The sequence below is a fragment of the Staurois parvus genome, unplaced genomic scaffold, assembly GCF_062004578.1.
Source record: "Staurois parvus isolate SC_StPar_1 unplaced genomic scaffold, SC_StPar_1.0 ptg000389l, whole genome shotgun sequence".
NCBI lineage: Eukaryota > Metazoa > Chordata > Amphibia > Anura > Ranidae > Staurois > Staurois parvus.
In genome coordinates this window covers 2,100,309-2,120,698 of record NW_028318185.1, presented here as the reverse complement: position 1 = coordinate 2,120,698, position 20,390 = coordinate 2,100,309, and the positions used below count along the sequence as shown (strand labels likewise).

General features: G+C 43.1%; 1 protein-coding gene across 1 annotated transcript in view; it reads right to left on the bottom strand.

The window, feature by feature from the left end:
* Positions 1-5,008: 5,008 nt before the first annotated feature.
* The window catches only part of EFR3A (EFR3 homolog A), a 270,999-nt gene continuing 255,617 nt past the window's right edge, over positions 5,009-20,390 (bottom strand). Inside the window, exon 24 of the mRNA XM_089685931.1 lies at positions 5,009-9,342. Coding sequence (XP_089542057.1) covers positions 9,237-9,342 — 106 coding nt within the window. The 3' untranslated portion in view covers positions 5,009-9,236. The remainder of the gene's footprint in view (positions 9,343-20,390) is intronic.

Genomic DNA, 20,390 nt, shown 5'->3' with positions numbered 1-20,390 from the left:
AAACTTACATAGTGTACAGTGGCAATATTACACTATGTAAGTTTTTTTCTCCCTGGTTGAACGGTGGAGCCTATTTGTATCGTTGAAGATCCCTTTAGAGTGAACAGCAAAGAGGGTATTAGGATCCCTTAAAGTCCTAAAAAGTGTCCCATTCACCTAAATCTGGTGAGTGTATTTGATGTTGGTTTCACGGGTGGAAGGTGAAAGTTTCTTTTGGTGTATTTGAAGAGTCTTTGGGAAAGAAGAAAGTCACTTGATTAATATTTTTTCACTTGATATATATATATATATATTTCACGGACAAAAAAATCTTTTTGGTGTTTTCTGTGGACTTTCAATATTAATTTTATTGGTTTTTATTAATAATTATTAATTTTATTAATTTTTTATTATGATGCACTTTATGTATTGATGGTGTGTAGAGGTCTACGTTTGCGCTGGTTTATTCATTATTTATTGTGGTTTGTGTTTTTTGCACAGTAGCAGTATAGAACCTGTGGGAATCTGTTGGCGCAGGAATAATAGTTTATATAAATGCATCTTAAATAAGTTTTCCAGCAAAATGCATGTTAGAGTGTAATGGTAACGCATGTGAAATGCAACTAAAAAGCACAGCACCTGCCACACACAGATGAATCAAGGTGTAAATGTGATGTTTCCAAGGTTTATCAAAATGATAATTAGAAGTACCAAATAAAGTGGCTGTACTTTACAGTATCACGTTTGCGACTTAAAGTCAGGGCTGCAGGAAATGTGAATGGACTACAAGTGCGGTGATCACAGCCCTTGTGTTCCACTGATAACTACAGGATCCTCTGCTGCAGGGCCACAGCTGCGCAAAATTTACAAAAAGTGAAAGGAGCCACTGGGAAGGGGAACCCTGAGATCCTGCTGGGAGGGAGATTTTTGATGTGGGGGTGGCTTGGCACTATGTTACATTCTAAATATGGGTGCACTACTCATTAGGATTTAACCTCCCAAAACTCAAACTAAGATGTTCACTAAAGGCTTCAACAAAGCTACTCAAACATGCAGAAGGCTTCCCGAATGCTTTGCAAAAGCTTCCCTGACACATTGATCTTCTACAAGCTGACGTCTCTATAAAAACAGTTCTAGCTATGGGTGCCTACTGGACTAAACAGTCATATTTATATTTACTGAATAATTGCTGTAACATGAAGATGGTTGTGAGACTACAAAACCAAGGTTGTGGATACAAGGTCTATCTGATGTTACATGAATTTCTGTAACTTCAACCAGGCTTTAAGGAAGGTGGGTCACCAGCAGTCAGGGGTTGGCCATCTGGAAGAATGACCAACCAGAAGCTCTGTTAGCAGGGTCTCTGGCAGCTCTTCTGCCCTTTTCAACATACATAAAGGTGACAAGCCAGGTAATAAATACAAATTACAAAGCTGACAATTCACTGCCTTGCCATTTATATTATATATTTTATTGAAACGGCAGGAATCCCCCATGACTAAGCCCTGCGGGCAGGGCGAAGCGCACCAGTCACATGACTGGGGCGGAGTTCGACTGAGGCTGCTATTACCTATCTGAAAGATGGGTTTGCACAGTGTGCAGCTATCAGGACACCTCTTCTGTCTTCACATGCTGCAAGGAGTCAGGATAGACTCCTCACCTAGCCAGCACCCATAGTGGAACCCACCAGACATGGCTACAGAAGCTGCAACAGGGACCCAATGCTTTCAATAGGTCACCATGATACTCTCGAGCATGACAATTGTCCACTTCCTGAGAACACGTGATCAGGGGCGGACTGACCATTTGAGCCCTCGGGCCCGTGGGTAAGTAGGGGGCCCCATAAAATGCCCCTGGTACCTTTTATAGGCTTTTTTGGGTGTGTTTTGAGTGTGGGCAAGGACACAGGGGCCCCATGATCCCCAATTGCCCGGGGGGCCCCGTGAGTTGTCAGTCCGCCCCTGCACATAACCCCTCTAAAGCCCCAGTGACATTACTAGTAATTGCTTTATTCTTATGAGACCTCAGTGAAGTCACCAGTACCTCGAAGTTTGATATGCTGTTCTCAAGCCCCAATGTTACCATCTGAAATGCTGAAGAATCGCCTCGAGCGACAAAATGGCTGTAGGGAGATTAATTAAGCTCTTTAGTTGTAAATAAAAACTTTTAAAAACACATTATCACAGAAGGTGAACACGTATATTCTATGCACCTGGTATAAATACAATGAGCTTTGTATAGAAAATATACTTAACCCTTCTAGCCAATGAAGAGCTGGAAACTATCAGATTAACATTCATTAAGCTAAACTTCATGTGAAAAAATAATCTTCTAAGTCAGCATACAAGTCTACTACAAATGGAGTGTACGCAGTACAGAAAGCGCAGCAGAACTAACGGCACTTGGCAAAAAGGTATAACGTTCACGGACTAGAAGTGCAAGTGAAACACGACTGTGAAAGCACGGTGCCACGCCAGTTCACAATATTACTTGCTAGGTCACAGATATATAGGGATGGAATGAGCTACAATATTGTGCCTAACCTACAACTTATCTTCAGAATGGCATGTTCGTCCTGGAACTGTTTCCCGGTAGTGGTTTTGGACCCTACCGGTCACTTTGGGCAACTGTATCTCTGGAACCAGGGGGGCTAGAGACCCCAGATTTAGACAGTTGGTAGCCGGGGACCTCCCGAGCATGCAAAACCATTGTCTGTAGCCCGCAGGGTTCCCGTTTCACCGGGCCCTGTTTTCCCATAGACTCCAATGTTAAAGTTCGCGGTCGGTTCTGCTCGATTGTGGCGACCGTACCTCCGGGGCCATATAAATTTCCCTTTCAACCTCCTATACTGTACTTAGGTCATTTGGTTGGCTATGGAAACCAAAAACTGCAATGACTAAGGCGCTATATAGTGCTGGCTCCGATCGTGTCATCTTAGCACAGTGAGACAACACACGTCGTGCTAAGAAAATTTCAAGACAAAAACACAAATATTCGTTGTTCACATTTTATCGCATGGCCTATCTGCACTGGACACATTATATTACAAAAATGTGCAAACATATACTTTAATTTCTTTTTTTTTGCAAAGTGTACATGCTGAGCAGACCCAGAGGAGTTGGCCATTTTGTGAGATGCAGCCACAGGCCTTGTGTAAGAAGCTTGCTCCAGCTTTCAAAATAGCAGCTGCTGGTGGGTACAGATCACAAGTACACTTTAAAGCTAGGCTATTTACATCTCAAAGAAACACAGTGTTTCGGTATCCTCTTTGCTGCACATGATAAATAATTGTAATCTAGAACACTAGCATCAGTTCATACATTTATGCCAGTGGAAGGAGTTGCAGGGATGTAAAATTTGCCCTTCTCCGTACCCTTTGCACAATAAAGTAGACCTTCCACCTCATTGGCAAGGTCTACTTACTCAAAGTCCTCCCACCTCTCCCTAAAATTCTGCATATAAGTACCTGAGGGATAAAGCTATTATACTCAATTTCTGACTGTAGTTTGGGGGGGTGGGGGGAGGGGTATAGGCAGCTGACATCAACCACCTGCTGGCAAGATCCCTGGGAATGCTGAGCAGCCCAAAACTCAGAAGACGCTGCAGAACAGTGCAGGGTCATCTTCTCGTAAGATCTGGCCTACTCAACATTCTCTGAGATCAAGCCAGAACCAGTAGAACATCACCTTTGCCTAGGCACTGCCAGGGGAAGTCAGAGGAAAGCAAGTATATGATCTACCACCCCCTTCCCCCCCAGGTTCTTTTATGCAACCTTTTGGGTAGAGGGGCTACCTGGAAAAGTGCCATTGAGATGGAAGGTTCATTTAACTGGGCTGCAAGTGGCCCCAGGTCCAGCAATAACTGTGGGGAACTTGACACATAGGTCAAAGCACACATTGTAGCTTGGATTCGTGGGCAGGGCCATTTATTTTATACTCCTCCCCTCAAGTGAATCGAGATTGTCCGATACATAGGCCAAAGCTTAGACAACTTGGAGGAGTTTAGAGGGGGGCAGGCCATTTGTTTTTAACTCCTCCCCTTGAGTGAATTAGGAATGCCTGACATAAGTCAAAGCAAAAACAAATGAGGATCTCGGAGAAGGGGGCAGGGCTATTTGTTTTATACTCCTCCCCTCAAGTGAATCGAGATTGTCCGGTACATAGGCCAAAGCTTAGACAACTGGGAGGAGTTAACAGGGGGGCAGGCCATTTGTTTTTAACTCCTCCCCTTGAGTGAATTGGGAATGCCTGACATAAGCCAAAGCATAAACCAATGAGGATCTTGGAGAAGGGGGCAGGGCTATTTGTTTTATACTCCTCCCCTCAAGTGAATCGAGATTGTCCGATACATAGGCCAAAGCTTAGACAACTGGGAGGAGTTAAGAGGGGGGCAGGCCATTTGTTTTTAACGCCTCCCCTTGAGTGAATTGGGAATGTCTGACATAAGTCAAAGCATAAACAAATGAGGATCTCGGAGAAGGGGGCAGGGCTATTTGTTTTATACTCCTCCTCTCAAGTGAATCGAGATTGTCCGATACATAGGCCAAAGCTTAGACAACTGGGAGGAGTTAAGAGGGGGGCAGGCCATTTGTTTTTAACTCCTCCCCTTGAGTGAATTGGGAATGTCTGACATAAGTCAAACCATAAACAACTGAGAGGATCTCGGAGAAGGGGGCAAGGCCATTTGTTTTATACTCCTCCCTTCTACTGAATCTGGAATGTCAGACACATAGGATGAAACAGAGAACCAGGAGAAGCTGGTAGAGGTGGGCAGGGCCATTTGTTTCATGTTCCTCCCCTTGAGTGAATCGGGAGTGTCTGACCTAGGTTAAAGCATGGACAACTGGGAGTAGCTGGGAGAGGGGCAGGGCCATTTCTTTTATACTCCGCCCCTCCAGTGAATCAGGAGTGTCTAACATGTAGGCCGAGGCACAGGAAACTTGAAGGAACGGGGATTGGGGAGCATGGCTATACATTTTCCTTCCCCTCCCTCTTTCCCTTTAGTCACTGTATGTTAGCAGTTCTTTAAATTTTTGTATATAGAAAAAAAAAATTGGCTTACAACTGTCTAGTCTGATTGGCAAGCTACAAATCTTGTAAATGCGCCTTGGAGATCCCGACACCCCCAACGTTCCCCTAAAGTGCTGGCTGCTTTCCATTTACTCAATTCTCATTCTTCTCTGTTAAAAATAATATAGAGTTTAAAGGTTCTATAGGAAGTAAAACATTTTCCACACTATAGCATTCAGCTCATTAATTTCCATGGGTGGGGAGAGGGCTGTGTGCCGCTGGGTCCCTTATTTATTTATATAGACAATCACAGAACTGAATAGATATTTGAGGCAGCAGACACCCAACTAAAAGACCAATAGAATTCCAATAAGGACTGAGGCTTTCACGACCCGCTGAGAAGTTAGTGAGTTGAAGGCTATAAGTGATGGAATGACCTTCGTTTGTAAGTAGATGGACAGTGCGTAACTCTTTCCTTTAGAATCCCAATAGTGCAAAACTGATAAACATTCTTCTGATATTCCCTCAAGAACCAGCAATATAACAGTGTTGTGCAACTGTAGAAATGAGGTAACATAAAAACTGTGTGCATGATCCATACAGGGTTAAAGATTTTAAACCGTTTCAAATACACATCTACAGACATATCCATGGACGGAGACAAGCAAGTCATTTTCTCAAATACCAAACCTGCCTTTGAAGGAGAATTACGTAAACAGTCTCATGAGATCCAAATGGGTTCAAGTGGCAGCCAGAGATGTGTGCAGTCAAGGGAAGAAAAAACCTGATCGCCGCACACTAACAAGACCCGAGTATCACATAAGTGGCTTCAGCTTGGTTCTGTCCAGGCCACAGATGGCCATGACTAAGCCCTTGAAGGCAGGACGAAACGCGTCGGTGGCATGGCCTGGACGGAGTCCGGCTGAAGTCGCTTTCACTTAAGTGATATTCGGGTCCTGCGGTGATTGTTTTTTTTTTTTCTTCCCTTCACTACATGCACTGAGCCAGGACGTGCTTTTTTCATGTCAGCACCCCTCTGTGTGTCACCGGAGCTGGAAATAGGAACCTTGAGTGGCACCCAAAATTTTTTAGGTTTTTGGTCACAGCCAGAGATGTGTGCTGCACTCATAAGTGCCAGTTTTCAAACTGTTTACACATCTCTATATCTGCTAATCACTTCAAACAATGATACACTGCAATAATCCCAGAAGAAAGGTGTCTGCCAGAAGCCACGGCAGTGAGCAGTGAACCCTATAGAGGGCAGCAGTGAGTTCTTGCAGCATCAAATTACATGCAGCTTGCTTGTTCTGAGATAGTCTCTGAGTTTTTAAACATCATAACGTATCATCTGCTGTTGAGGAAAAACAAGCAAAAATAGTTTTTGCAGGGATTTGTGAACATATCACTATTCCTTGCATAACACTGACACTTGCTGTCAGAAATAAAGTTAAAAACGCGTATTCGGCCTGTCACAACTCATTTAATGCCAAACTGCTATTTTAAATTCTGGATATTGTGGGGAAAGACTTCTGTCAAACCTTTATTGCTGTCTGTGACCCAGATGGGTAGATTTAGGCTCACTTTCTGTGCCCTGTGATGCCAGGATAACTGAAAGCTTCAGAGAGCAAAAGAGAATTGGAGACATTTTTTTACCTGTATTTTTTTTTTTTTTTCTAGTCCCCCCAGTTTTACATTTAAAGGAGAACTCCAGGCAGTAGAGCTCCAGCCTTTGCAGAGCTGATATGTAATGATGTCTGAGCAGGGGCGGACTGACCATTTGAGCACTCGAGCACTGCCCGAGGGCCCGGGTCAGTAGGGGGCCCCATGAAATGCCCCTGGTACCTTTTATAGGCTTTTTTTGGGTGTGCTTTGAGTGTGGGCAAGGACACAGGGGCCCCATGATCCCCTATTCCCCAGGGGCCCCATGAGTTGTCAGTCCCCCCCGTGACTGAGATAAACAGGAGCCCAGGCAAATTTTGGTTAGCTGTCCTCAGGGACAGGGTGTATTTGTTGTAGTTCCTGTCCCCATTGGAGGAGTCTACCATCACATCCTGTAACACCATTCTCAGGACAAGATGCACAAACCTTCCAAATGAGGAAAAACCAAAATGTGGCTCGGCTCCTGCTGGTCTCTATCATCATTTCATATTGGCTCTGCAAAGGCTGGAGCTCTACTGGCTGGAGATCTCCTTTAAATGCAAAACTGGATGAACTAGAGAAACTATAAAAAAAGAGATAGAGGTAAAAAAAAAAACATAAAAAGGCTCCAATTCTCTTTTGCTCTCCGAAGCGTACAGTATATATTGCATGAAGTGTAAATCTTTGTATAAGCAGCAGTTCCAGAATATATTAAAGCTGAACTCTGGACACAAAAACTTTCATTAAAATATATTTCTCAATAGATGCAAGGAGACTAAAATCCACCAAGTGCCTTTGCAAACCCAGATATTAATTTGTAAAAGCAGAGGTGCTGCACATGTCCTGCTGTGGGAGGGACCCAACAGGCTCCACCTATGACAGGCTGCCTGCAGACTACTACAGGAGTAGGTGGAGACAAGACCAGCTACCCTGCACAAGCAGGGAGAGCAGCAGTGACAGGTCTTTTTATTGCAGGAAGCTTCTGTACAGAGGCCAAGTGCAGAGGTTGTTCCCTGCTGAATTACTGCACAAATTTAGGTATGAACACACAATCCTTTTGTATTCAGACAGGGGCGGACTGACAACTCATGGGGCGCCCGGGCAATAGGGGATCATGGGGCCCCTGTGTCCTTGCCCAAACTCAAAAAAGCCTAAGAAAAAGCTACCAGGGGCATCTCATGGGGCCCCCTACTGACCCCGGGTCCTCGGGCAGTACCCGAGTTTCCAAATGGTCAGTCCGCCCCTGTATTCAGATAATATTTGTTTAGCCCCCATCATTCAGCTTTAATGTAAGCGGTCAATCCACCAACGTGGTATTTCAGATTTGGGTAGGTACTGGCAGTAGGAATCAATCTTGAGTGTTTTGTGTCCAGCAATTGGCAGGGGACCTCATTTTTGTCACTGCATTCTTAGACCTGCCATGTGAACACTATAAACTCTTTCATTATTTTTTAATATGCAAATCAATGTGATCGGGTTAATGTGAAATATAAAAGTATCAATGATTGCCAATGTCTTAAAACTTAATTTGATTGTACATCATATATTTCATACCATGGAAGCCATGGCTGCCCATTACACAGACAAGCGGCACCTACATATTTTGGTAATTCAAATCAGTGATTGTGCTTTGCTGTTCCCTGTCTGTAGGTCAGCTGACACTGATTGAAAACCGTATTTACTGCAATGCTGGAACTGAAAACAGGCAGTACAAATTGGCATAATATGGCATATAAATCACCAAAATACGACACAGCAATCAACTAAAAGTGACCTCAAAACAATGTTTACATTATAAGAATGCAGCAGGAGAAATGAGACTCCACAGTGAAGACCTCACTTTTTTGATGCTACCAAAGACAGCCAGTGGATAATTCAACACATGAGCATTCACCCAAAAAACGTATTCTAGGTTCTGAGTGGCTTACCCTTCAAGTCAACCTGTCAATCATTAAAAAGGTACAAATGTATGAGGACTATGATAATAATCCTTAATGTAATAACCATCGTGAGCCAATCAAGCCTGTTCTGTGTGTTTGTCCAGCTTTCCTTAATAAATTAGGGCATATATTTGCTTGCTTAAAAATCCCCCCCCTCCCTGCACGCTAAGCCCCGCCCACTGTAGCCCTGTCCAATGAGAGTGCCTCAGTGGCGAGTAAGAGGAATCTTTCTGGATAGGTCTTAGTTGCAGGTAGGGTTTTGCAGGGAACTCTTATTAGGAAAGTGTAACCACATTCAGATCACGATTTTTTTAGGCTAACGTATCTTTTCTAAAATTAAAAATGGCTGACAGGTTCACTTTAAGAAAAACTGGAAGCCAAAAAAGGTTCATACTGCGCCTTTACCACAGCTCAGTGTCCTGGCTCATGGCTTCTACGATCATACACTAATGCAGAATTTGTGCACATTTCATTTTCAACTGGTTTGCTTTTTGGTATCTGTAAGAACCCGTCCTATTCTTTCATGTCCGTCAAATCTCAGCTGGCGATGTAACAGTTATAAGTCCTTGCCTTATGGATCTGATGGAGTGTCTGAATACTGAGAAGCTGAACTAACCCTAAAACACCAGCAGCCGCAGGAGCCCTTGATGAACGCACCGGGACCTGCGGCTTAGTAAACGCAAAGATCTGGGAATTTCATCTCGTACACTGGAATGGACTGGTACTGGGCGTGTCCTGCTGTGATGGTTATTGTTCCCGATGGGCTGGGTGGGGGCCTGAAACGAAAAAAAAATATGGAAAATGTTTTACTGGAGCAGAATATTAGTCCAAATGTTTTGGAGGAAGTAAGGAAGGGATATAAACTCTGCAGGTTTTTAATTCTTTCACACTAGAGAGATTTACCTCATTTATCTACTAAAGGTCACTGTGACCAGGACTTAAAGCGGAGTTCCACCCAAAAGGGGAAGTTTCGCTTTAAAGATTGGTCCCCTGCTCCCCATTAAGGATTGGCACCTTTGGGGAGCGGGGGGGACGGGTACCCGAATTTGACAGGTACCCGCTCCCACTTCCACTGCGATCACCTAGGTGCTCGGAAGCGAAAGTTATCCTCCTACCCTCCCTCCCCGAAGTCTTTTGGGACACGTGACAGGTCCCAGAAGACAACTGGGCCATTCAGGAAGCGCAGCGCTACTCACGCATGTGCAGTGGGCACCCGGCTGTGAAGCCGCAAGCTGTCACAGCCGGGTGCCCACACTGAAGATGCCGGCACCTGGAATAAAGGACGGCCAGTGAAACGGGCTGCGGTGGGGGCAACGCGAGATCGTGGGACAGGTAAGTGGCTGTTTTTTTAAAAGTCAACAGCTACAGTTTTTTTTACAGAGTGAGTGGAACTCCGCTTTAAAGTGGAACTTCGCCTAAAGACTAAGTCCACCTTTGAAACATGTTACATACACGCTCCACCTGTTTTTAAGAACATGTTCCAGCATCTGCAGCCGCTCCCCCCTCTTTGTGACAGCAGGCAGGGGATCCTCTCCCCACACCCGCTGTCACACTTTGAAAACAGTTTGGCAGTGTGGGGCTCCACCCACACAGCTGTGCCATTCATTCAGAGTGACCTGTGAATGAACAGACTACAGGTACCGTCAAAACCATTGTAGTTCTCATTGAGAACTGCAAGCCAAAGCGGCTTGCAGTTCTCAATGAGTTACAAGAGTGCTGGTGAGAATTCTTGTAGTCTGTTGATCTTCCTGCTCTCAAGTACGCCCCTTGAGGGTTAGGGACTGATGTGAATGTACAATATACATGTAAAGTGCTGCGTAAATTAATGGCGCTATACAAGTACCTATAATAAATAAATAAAATAAGTGAGGTACGAGCAGACAGCGATCTTGAGAGTCTGCAGGAGCCTGAGACTGCACCCACGATCTGCTGATCATGAGTGCTATGCCCTGCGGACTCATTGGAAAAAAAAAATAAATGCAATTTTTTTTACCTGCAAAAAAATGTGCATTTTTTTTCCCCAAAAGGTGAACTTATCCTTTAAAAGTGAAAGTTCCGCTCCTCCTCCCCCTCCCCTACCATTATTGAGTAGTTTTTTTTATACCTTTTATTGACAGGTAAATTGCGGAGGTTTGGCCTGCCACCCCCCCCCATCAGCCGACAACCTCCTAGGACACATCTCATATCCCAGGAGGCTGCTGGACAAGACTTAAAGCGCAACACACCTGGATTATGCCCAGTGGAAAGCCGGTTGTGAAACAGCAGGAAGTCACAGCTGAATTCCCACAGCAAAGTTGGCGGTGCACGGGAACTGAAGACCGGTGAAGAACCGGCTCCGGTGAAGACAGTGTTGGACTCCTAGGCTGGTAAGTGTCTGTTTATTAAACGCCAGCGGCTACAGTATTAGTTTTGACTGTAGCGCCTTAAAGTGAATGCAAACCCAAATTCTGACAGCTGTCGTTTGACACTGGCGACACTTGTTTCAGTCACAAGCGTCAAAGATCACATGAGGTTAACAGGAAGTAAATAAAAAGCTCCCTGATGGAGAAATAGTAATAAAAAACCTGACAGATCTTGTAACCCTTCCAGGCACTATTCAGACCCCAAAACATAAATACCTGTAACCAATAAATCATAAAAGCAAATATGCAACATATATTGCTGCTTACTTAGATTTGATGTCTGTGCTGGCCTAAAAAAAAAAAGAAAAACGTTCTTTCCTTCATTTTCACCAGGTGATTCCCCCAATACCAGCTCACTGGGTTTCTGGCAGGATCAACAGATATTTCTTTCGCATTCATTGAGGGTCAAAGGAAACCTTTAACCTTTGGGTTATACTGCCATCTACAGAAGGATTGAAAGCGGATAATCAAAAACTGAGACCATTCCAGGATAATCCCTCCTACTACCAGCATGCCTCCGAATTTTTTGCTGGTGTCCTAAGAGGATGGATGTCTCTTCCTTAGGTTCGCTGTGTTAAAGACTAGCCTTTTTTTTGCTAGCACCTTTTTATTCTTTAAATGTTTCTTCAATCAAAATTATTCTCTATATATTGCAGCTGGAGTTGTGTTTCTGATTACCGCTATGGTCGTCCAGTTCTCAGCCTGGCTTTTGGAAAATCTGGACAAACTGGAAGTTGTAAGGATAGCCTGAATGTGACCATCACGCGCTGGGTTGCATGTAGGGCGCTTCATAGACTCCAATTGGTAAAATGTGGGGATGAAAGACGACGCACACCACTAGCTCAACAAATTGGTAAAAGTTAGCTGTGGAGCACTTAGTAGGTACAAAAACATTAGCATTGCCTCAGCACTTGTCCTGTGTCAAAGGGCTCACTCAGTGATCAGACTGGTTGGGCTACCACATTTTTCTTCCCGATTGTTTTACTGTGGAAGGAAGCATCTCCTCGCTGCTGTTCCTGCTCGCAAAAAGCCACAATGAATGATGTTCTTCGATCCATTCCTGCTGCCCCCCCTACAGTGATTTAGATCACCTCTGTCCCTCATCTGCTATCAGCTGTCTCAGTATGTGAAAATGTGAGTCCTTTCCACATTATTCCTCGAGTCTATACACTGCTTTACTGCCACACAGTAGCAACAGGTCTTCAAGACATAGGGGTGGGGGACAGTCTGGGTGCAAAAGGTGCCCCCAAGGTCATACTATAAGGGCTCAGGGGCTTCTTGCACCTAATGGCTATGCTGAATTCTGCAGCCTGAGTCCTACTGTCTTCTGCTTTTGGGAGTATACATCATCTTTTGAATCCTCTTTAGCTCTGTTGGGTGCAGCTGGATGCCCTCCCTTTTGATTGAGATTTTTTTGAATTGAAGGAGACCATTTTGGCTCCGACTGATGCTCAGCACACAGCTGCCTTTTGGTTCTACCGGTGCTGTTTTCAGCCTTGGGTTCTTTAAAACTCCTAAGGCTGCAAAGGCTTTCTCTTTTTACCCACTATGCCAACTATTTCAGTCATTGAAGTATCCTGATACGTTGTTTTCCTCCCTCAAGTGCTTATTATTCTTGAATCCATTTGGTGAAGATTTTGTATAAAGTCGTCTATGCCCACTGTGGATCTGGCAGTGTCCCACCTTAACAAGACACCTAATATTCCAGTAGATGATGCATTTGTCTTTTTCAGGACCCAGCTAATAAGCATTGGAAGACCTTCCTAGAGCTCTATTTGGCAGAACTTCAAGTCAGTCATTTACATTCCAAGCATAGACAACTGGTAGGTGGAATTTCTCAGCTGGCAGCTCTTTGACCCAGGGGAGTGGGTCCCTTCACTCAGAGGTGTTTCCTGGACCGGTGTCCCAGCTGAGGGATGCTGGACATGGATTTCCTGGCCCCCAAGTTTCACAACAAACTGGACAGGGATCCTTCTACTGGAAACAGTAGATGCTCTGGTGGCTTGGTGGAATCAGAACATTCTTTTTTTTTTTTTTTTTTTATTTATTTAAATATTTATTCATTTTTCAAGTAAGACAATACACATTTCCATAGTGTAAAATATAACATTACAAAATCTCATAAAACACTAATTTCAAATCATTTTCTCCCCATGACTCCCTTCCTTTTAACCCTCCCACCTCCCACCCCGCTTCAAAATACCCCTGACATCTATCTGATCTGCTTGTATCTCATATCCTCTGGAAACCGAGGCCTGGAAAAGGAAAAGGAAAGAAAGAAAGGCCAATTCCTATATTTTCTCTCTCTCCCTGTCACTTCCCCTTTTTCCTTCCTTTCTTTTTGTCCTCTCTTACCCTTTTCTTTATGCTTACTTACTCAGTACCTTCCTTTACCTTCCCTTTGAACTCCTCCCATTTCTCCCATTTCATATGATAGGTCACCATCCTATCTTCCTGTATATAATAAAGTTTTTCCAGTCTAGCAATCTGGTCCACTCTATTTATCCAGTCCTCTTCCCTCGGTGCTTCAACTTTACCCCAGAACTTAGGAATCAGACTTTTTGCTGCATTTAAGTAGCACAATATACTCAGTTCTCTATATTTATTTCCAGGTAATTTTGAGTTATGAAAAAGACAGGTTTCAGGATCCAATCCTATCTCCATTCCAGTGATATTCGTGATTTGATTTATAATTTTTTCCCAATATACTTGTATTTTTGAGCATTCCCACCATATGTGATACATCGTGCCCAACCCTCCACACCCTCGCCAACACCAAGGTTGCTTCTCCTCACTCATCTTGTGCTCTATCACCGGTGTTAGATACCACCTTGTCAAACATTTAAAATTCATTTCTACCTCACGCATGCTAATATTTTCGTGTACCATTCTAAATATTTTCCTCTGTGTGTGCTCTTCCCACTCCACTCCTAGATCCTTTTCCCATTTTTCTATATATTTTAATTTAGACTTACTATCTAAGTCCGTGAGAGCTTTATATGCTTTAGCAGTGCTGTGTTTCCCATCACCTCTATCTTCTAAGTATTTCTCAAATTCATTCCACTCTTTCCTAGTTCTAAGGGGCTTCGTCAATTTCTCCACAAATTGTTTCAATTGATTGTATCTCCATATATCTATCCTAGTGAAAATCCTTCCCTCTTCCCTTTTCAAATCCTCCAGTGTTCTTAAGTGTACCCCCTTCATTACATCTCTCAGCTGAGTATCTTCCTTCATAATCCATCTACCTGAAATTTCCTCTTTACCTGGGGGGAAAAACTCTGAATTTCTTAGTGACATCAACAGTGAATTGAAGTCCCATTTCCTCTGTTTGTGCATTTTATCCCACTCCCTTATTACAATCCTCGTGTATATACTCGTGCTCTCCTCTAATTCTCTAAACTGTGGTGACACCCATACACTCCTACCCAGATCCTTTCTACTAAGTGTGTTTTCAATCGTGACCCAATGTTTACTCTTTGAATTATGTATCCAGTCAAAAATTCTTGCTAGAATGACTGCCCTATGGTATCTTTTAAAGTCCGGTAATCCCAACCCCCCTTTTTCTTTATTTCTGCTTAACACATCATATGATATCCTAGGTTTTTTATTTTTCCATATATATTTAGTTACCATTCGCTTAATTGTCTTAAAATACAACTCTGGAAGATTAATGGGAATCATCTGAAATTTATACAGTACTTTTGGGAGAATTACCATTTTTATCAGGTTAATACGACCCAGCCAGGAAGGATTCCCACTACCCATTTTCCTCAATTCCTCTCTGATTTCGTTTAACATTGGGATATAATTAGCTTTATAAAGATTTTTCTGTGAGGGAGTAAGTTTTACTCCCAGGTACTTTATTTCTCTATCTTTCCATATAAAGGGAAACTCTCTCTGTATATTTTCTTTTTCACTCATTGGAAGATTTATATTTAATATCTCTGTTTTGCTCGGGTTGATTTTTAGATTTGACATTTCCCCATATTCTTTCAGTGTTTTCATTAAGTTAGGAAGTGTTATTCTCGGGTTGCCAACATAGAATAATAAATCATCCGCAAAAGCGGCTATCTTATGTTCTGTCTTTCCAACATTTATTCCCCTTATATCTATATTTTTCCTAATTGTTGATAACAGGGGTTCTAATGATAGAACAAACAACAGTGGGGAAAGTGGGCATCCCTGTCTGGTTCCATTTGACATAGAAAAGGTCTCTGATCTCTCTCCGTTTACCATTACCATCGCGGACGGTCCTTCATACAACTTTCCAATCCACTTTCTCATCCTACTACCCAATCCCAAGATCTCCAATGTGTCTATCATAAAACTCCAGTTAACCCTGTCGAACGCCTTCTCCGCATCTATCGAGAGCAGCACTACTGGTTTTTTTTCCAATTTACTTTTCTGTATAAGCATCAGGGACCTCAACCCATTATCTCGACCCTCTCTTCCTCTAACAAAACCCACCTGATCTCCATGTATCCAGTCCGGCATCAGATCTCCTAACCTATTCGCCAATACTTTTGCATACAACTTCGTATCTACGTTTAATAATGATATCGGTCTATAACTTGAACAGTTGGTGATGTCTTTACCTTCCTTATGTATCAAAACCACCTGTGCCAGAAGGGATTCCTGTCTTATCTCCATCTCTCCCCCCAACGCCTCCATATATCTCTTTAACTTAGGTATCAGTAAATCAGCATATTTTTTATAATACCTCACTGTATACCCGTCTGGACCTGGGCTTTTTCCCGTCTTAAAGCTTTTTAATGCTATTTGTAGTTCTTCTTGTGTGATATCAGATTCTAAGGAGTTTAATAATTCTGCATTTAATTTTGGTAATCCTGCCTTCCTTAAATAATCTCTTCTTTTTTCAATATTTATTACTTTATCTTTATTTATATCATCCTTGGGGGCAATATTGTATAATTTACTATAGTAATCTTTAAATACCTTTGCAATGTCTTTAGTTGAATGGACTAACTCTCCCTTGGAGTTTTTTATTTTATCTATGTAGTTCCTGTTCTTCTTTTTCCTCAAGGCTCTCATCAAGTATTTTCCTGATCTATCTCCCCATCTATATCTTTCTCCACTGATCTTATTAAAAGTTCTCATTTTTTCCTCCTCCATTACTTTCTCTAGTTCTTCCCTCTTTTTTATCACCCTTTGCTCTATCTCTTTCCTTATATTATGTTTATGTAGGCGTTCCATCTCAGCTATTTCCTTCAAAAGCTCACTGATCTTCTCTCGTCTTTCCCTTTTTTTCTTTGCCCCAGTCGCAATAAGGATACCTCTTATATATACTTTATGTGCCTCCCACACTGTAGCTAGTGATATATCCCCTGTTTCATTTTCCTCAAAGAACCTCTCTATTTCCTCTCTGATCTTCCGGTCAGTATCTGGATCCATGAGGAGTGTCTCATTCAATCTCCATGATAAGCCTCCTGATACCTTCCCTCCCCATCTTAATTCCGATACTACAGGAGCATGGTCTGAGAAAGTTATTGCTTCTATTTTAACTTTAACCAAATCCTCAACGAGTCGATGGTCTACCATAATATAATCCAATCTAGAGTATGTCCTATGTACATTAGAGAAAAAGGTGTAATCTCTATCTCTCATGTTAACAACTCTCCAGCTATCCACCAATTGACACTCTTTCATCACCCTTTTCAATAATCCCATGGACCTGTTTTCCCCTCTCTGTACTCTGGATGTTGTATCTATTTGTGGATCCATACAAATGTTAAAGTCTCCCGCCACTATTAGGTATCCCTTTCCAAAGTCCATCAATCTTCTCATAACTTCTTTCAAAAACTTCTCTGGCTTTCTATTAGGGCAATATATGTTTACAAGCGTACATTCTACGTCCTGTAGTTTACCTTTCAAGAACAGAAACCTCCCCTCCGGGTCCGTCTTTCTATCTTCTAGTTCAAACCTAATGTTTTTTGCAAATCCTATAGCTACCCCTTTAGCTCTCTTAACTGGGGAATCTGCATAATACCATGTCGGGTGTTGTCTAGAGCTTAGCTTAATATTTTTTTTTAACTCTAGGTGTGTTTCCTGCAAAAAGACAACTGAGGCCTCTCTATGTTGTAGTTCCCTGTATAGTCTAAATCTTTTACCTGGGCAATTTAATCCATTTACATTATGGGTTACCAAGCGTATTTCCTCCATATTTTATTTGTCTTCTTCCTTTTTTTACCCTTTCCCTTCCTCTTCCTCCTCCCAAAACCTCTCCTTTCATACAAGATGTCAGTTTTAAAAATCTCTATCCCCTGTCCCTCCCCAATTCTCTCCCTCCCCTCGAACCTCCCCCCCTCCATCCCCCCCCTCCCCCCCTCGTCATCCCCACCTCCCTCCCCCCCCTCAATCCCCCCCTCCTCCCTCCCCCTACCCCCCCTCCCTCGGATACTCCTCCCTCCTCCCCCCCCCCCTATTAGGCTTTTTGTTTGCCTATGGATCATTTGTGGAAAAGGTCCCACTTTTGATTCCTACCTGGGAGTTCGGTTCTGTCCATGTGGCGCTCACCCTCCCCCCTTCCTCCCCGTTGTCCCTCTATTTATCTGCTCTCTGTTTTCTCTCCTAATTAGCTGCCATTCCTCTTTTCCCAACATATATGATTCTCCCTCCTCCTCTTCCCATTCCGGGATCTCTATTCTCTGCAGTTCAAATTTATTACAAAATTCTTTCATATCTTCAGGGGTTCTCAAAAATGCAGTGACTCCATCTCTCCAGCCGATTAAACATGCTGATCGACCCCATCTATACTGCACATTATGTCTTTTCAACAGTTCCAACAATGGTTTCAATGTCCTTTTTCTTCTCAATGTCCCAGGTGCTATATCTGCAAAAATTTGAATATTTTTCCCTCCATATTTAATATTAGATCTTCCCTTGATCTTCTTCCATATCTCATCCTTATCTCCATAGTTATGAAATTGGACAATTATATCTCTTGATTTTTCTGGGCCTTTTTCTTGTTGGAATTTTCCTATCCTATAAGCTCCATCCAATTTATACGTCTCCGCACCAGGTCTATCCATTATGGAGTTCAAAATTTTGCATGTGGTCTCCTTTAAATCTTCCCCCTGTAGCAACTCTGGGACTCCTCTTATTCTAATGTTATTTCTCCTTTCTCTATTTTCTTGGTCCTCCATCATATAAAGCAGTCTTTTTTGTTCCTTCCGGGTATCCACTATCAATTTCTCTATTTTTGGGATAATTTGGGTATATTTGACTGTCTCCTCGGTTTCTTCCACCCTAATTAGCAGTTGTCCCATTTCTTTCCGCATTATCCCCATCTCTTGCTTTATAGATTTTTCCAAGTTTTTAAACATCTCCGCCATTTCCTTTTTATTCGGTATTTGCAAGTCTTTTTCAGTTTCTCCCAGTTCTATACCTTCAATTATTTGTTGACTATTGTTAACTGCTCCCAGGGAGGATCTTGAGCTATTATCTAAGCTTGTTTCCAGGTCGCACCTTTCACTTATTTCCTGGGATCTTATAGGAGTCAATTTCCCCTGTGATGTATATTTTTTTATCGTTGCAGTTTGAATTTGGGAATTCTTGGGCATATTTCCTTTGCTATTTTTCCCTTTCATGTCACCTGTAAGGTTCTTAAAGGTTTCTTTAAGGCTCTTTAGTCTATAGTTAAGCTATTACTTCTTTCTCTTCTTCTTCTTCTCTAATCTTCAGACCCTCTCTGGGAACCCCCTCCTTACTTCTCAAGGTGCTTATCAAATGGGCTATAGCAGTAGCCAAATAGTAATCATGTAGGCAGATTAACAGTTCTCACTCACCCACTTCAGTGAAGCTGCTTCAGAGTTTGCTGTTCTGGGTTGTTTGATCTCCTGTGGCCATGTTCTTAATGGGGGTTCCTAGTGGGTCCCTTTTTTCCTTTTCTCCTTGTGTCGTACAGCCTCTCCTGGGGTCTGCTTGATGGCAGGACACAGGCAACGTTTTTTTTTTTTCCCCCAGTCTCTTAGGACGCCAGCCGGTTTCCTCTTCTCCCAGCAGTCCCCCGCGGCAGCCCACGTGGTTACTCCGCTCTCCTCGTCGCCTGGCAACCCCACTCTCCCTCCTGGATCACCTCAGGCAGTCCTCCAGCGGACAGTCGCCTCGGCTTCCCACCCCCCAACAAGCCACCGCACCGCCGCCAGGATCCCCCGCCTCTCTCGGTGAGTCTTCGGCAGCTCAGCGGTTACGGACACATTTGGGAGGTTAGGAGGGGAAGGTTATCGGAGAGCGTCTAATCTCCGCTCTCCCGCGTCTCCATGGTCAGGCTCCACCCCCCCTTTGGTGGGGACATTTAGAAACTGGAAGCCCTCGAATCAGAACATTCTGGTCTTTGTATATCCACCCCTGAAACTTCTTCCTCATCTAGTTCCCAAGATCAAGATGGAGAGAAATCTGGACTGGCCCAGGTGGATGTGGTATAACAACCTGGTAAGATGCTCCTTGGGTACGTTCAGATCATCAGGAACTTCTGTCCCAAAGACAGATTAGCCATCCTGCTTCTTGGTTGCTGGTTTTAATGGAGCATGTCTGTTGAAGCTAAGGTTCTCAGGTATGGGGACATCTCTGAGCCTGTGATTCCTACAATGTTAAAAGCTAGAAAGTCTAGATCCCGTTAAGGTCCATCATCAGATATATAGTTACATAGTTAGTCTGGCTGAAAAAAGACAAAAGTTCATCCAGATCAACCATTAAAAAAAACCCAAAAAAGTTATAATCCTATAACCACGGTTGATCCAGAGGAAGGCAAAAAAAAACATATGTTAAGCATGCTTAAATTGGGCTGAGTCTGGGGCTTCCATCCAAGGATTTTTTTTCTGTGGGACAAGTCCTACAGCTGGGTCTGGACCACCATTTGGCTCTCAACACCATCAATGGTTAGGTTTCTGACCTCTCCATTTTGTTTCAGAAACTGTTGGCTTCTTGCTCTTTGATGACCTTGGTAAGGGAGGGGATCTCCTGTAGCTTTGCTTGTCCGTTTCCCTATGACTTCCTTCACATTCATCAGATTATCTCTACACTACAGAAACCACCATTTGAACCCAACAGAGACATTTTCTGCAGTACTCTTACACACAAGGCTGTTTCTAGTAGCCATCACCTCCATGAAGCCAGTGTCTTGACTGGTGGCCTTTTTCAGAAACATCTTCAGACTTTGCATAAGGACTAGGTGGTGTTGAGGCCCAGGACTTCCTTTTTTGCCTTAGGTAGTATCTGCCTTTCATCTCAACCAGGACATTGTTCTTCTGTCCCTTTGTCTAACCCCAGTTCACCAAAACAAAATTTCCCCTCCAATGTATGCATGGTGTTCAGGCTGTGGGAATTTCTCTGCGAATGCATCTTTCAGATAGAGTGACTCCATTGTTGTCACTAAGGCTGGCCATACATTATACAATAATCTT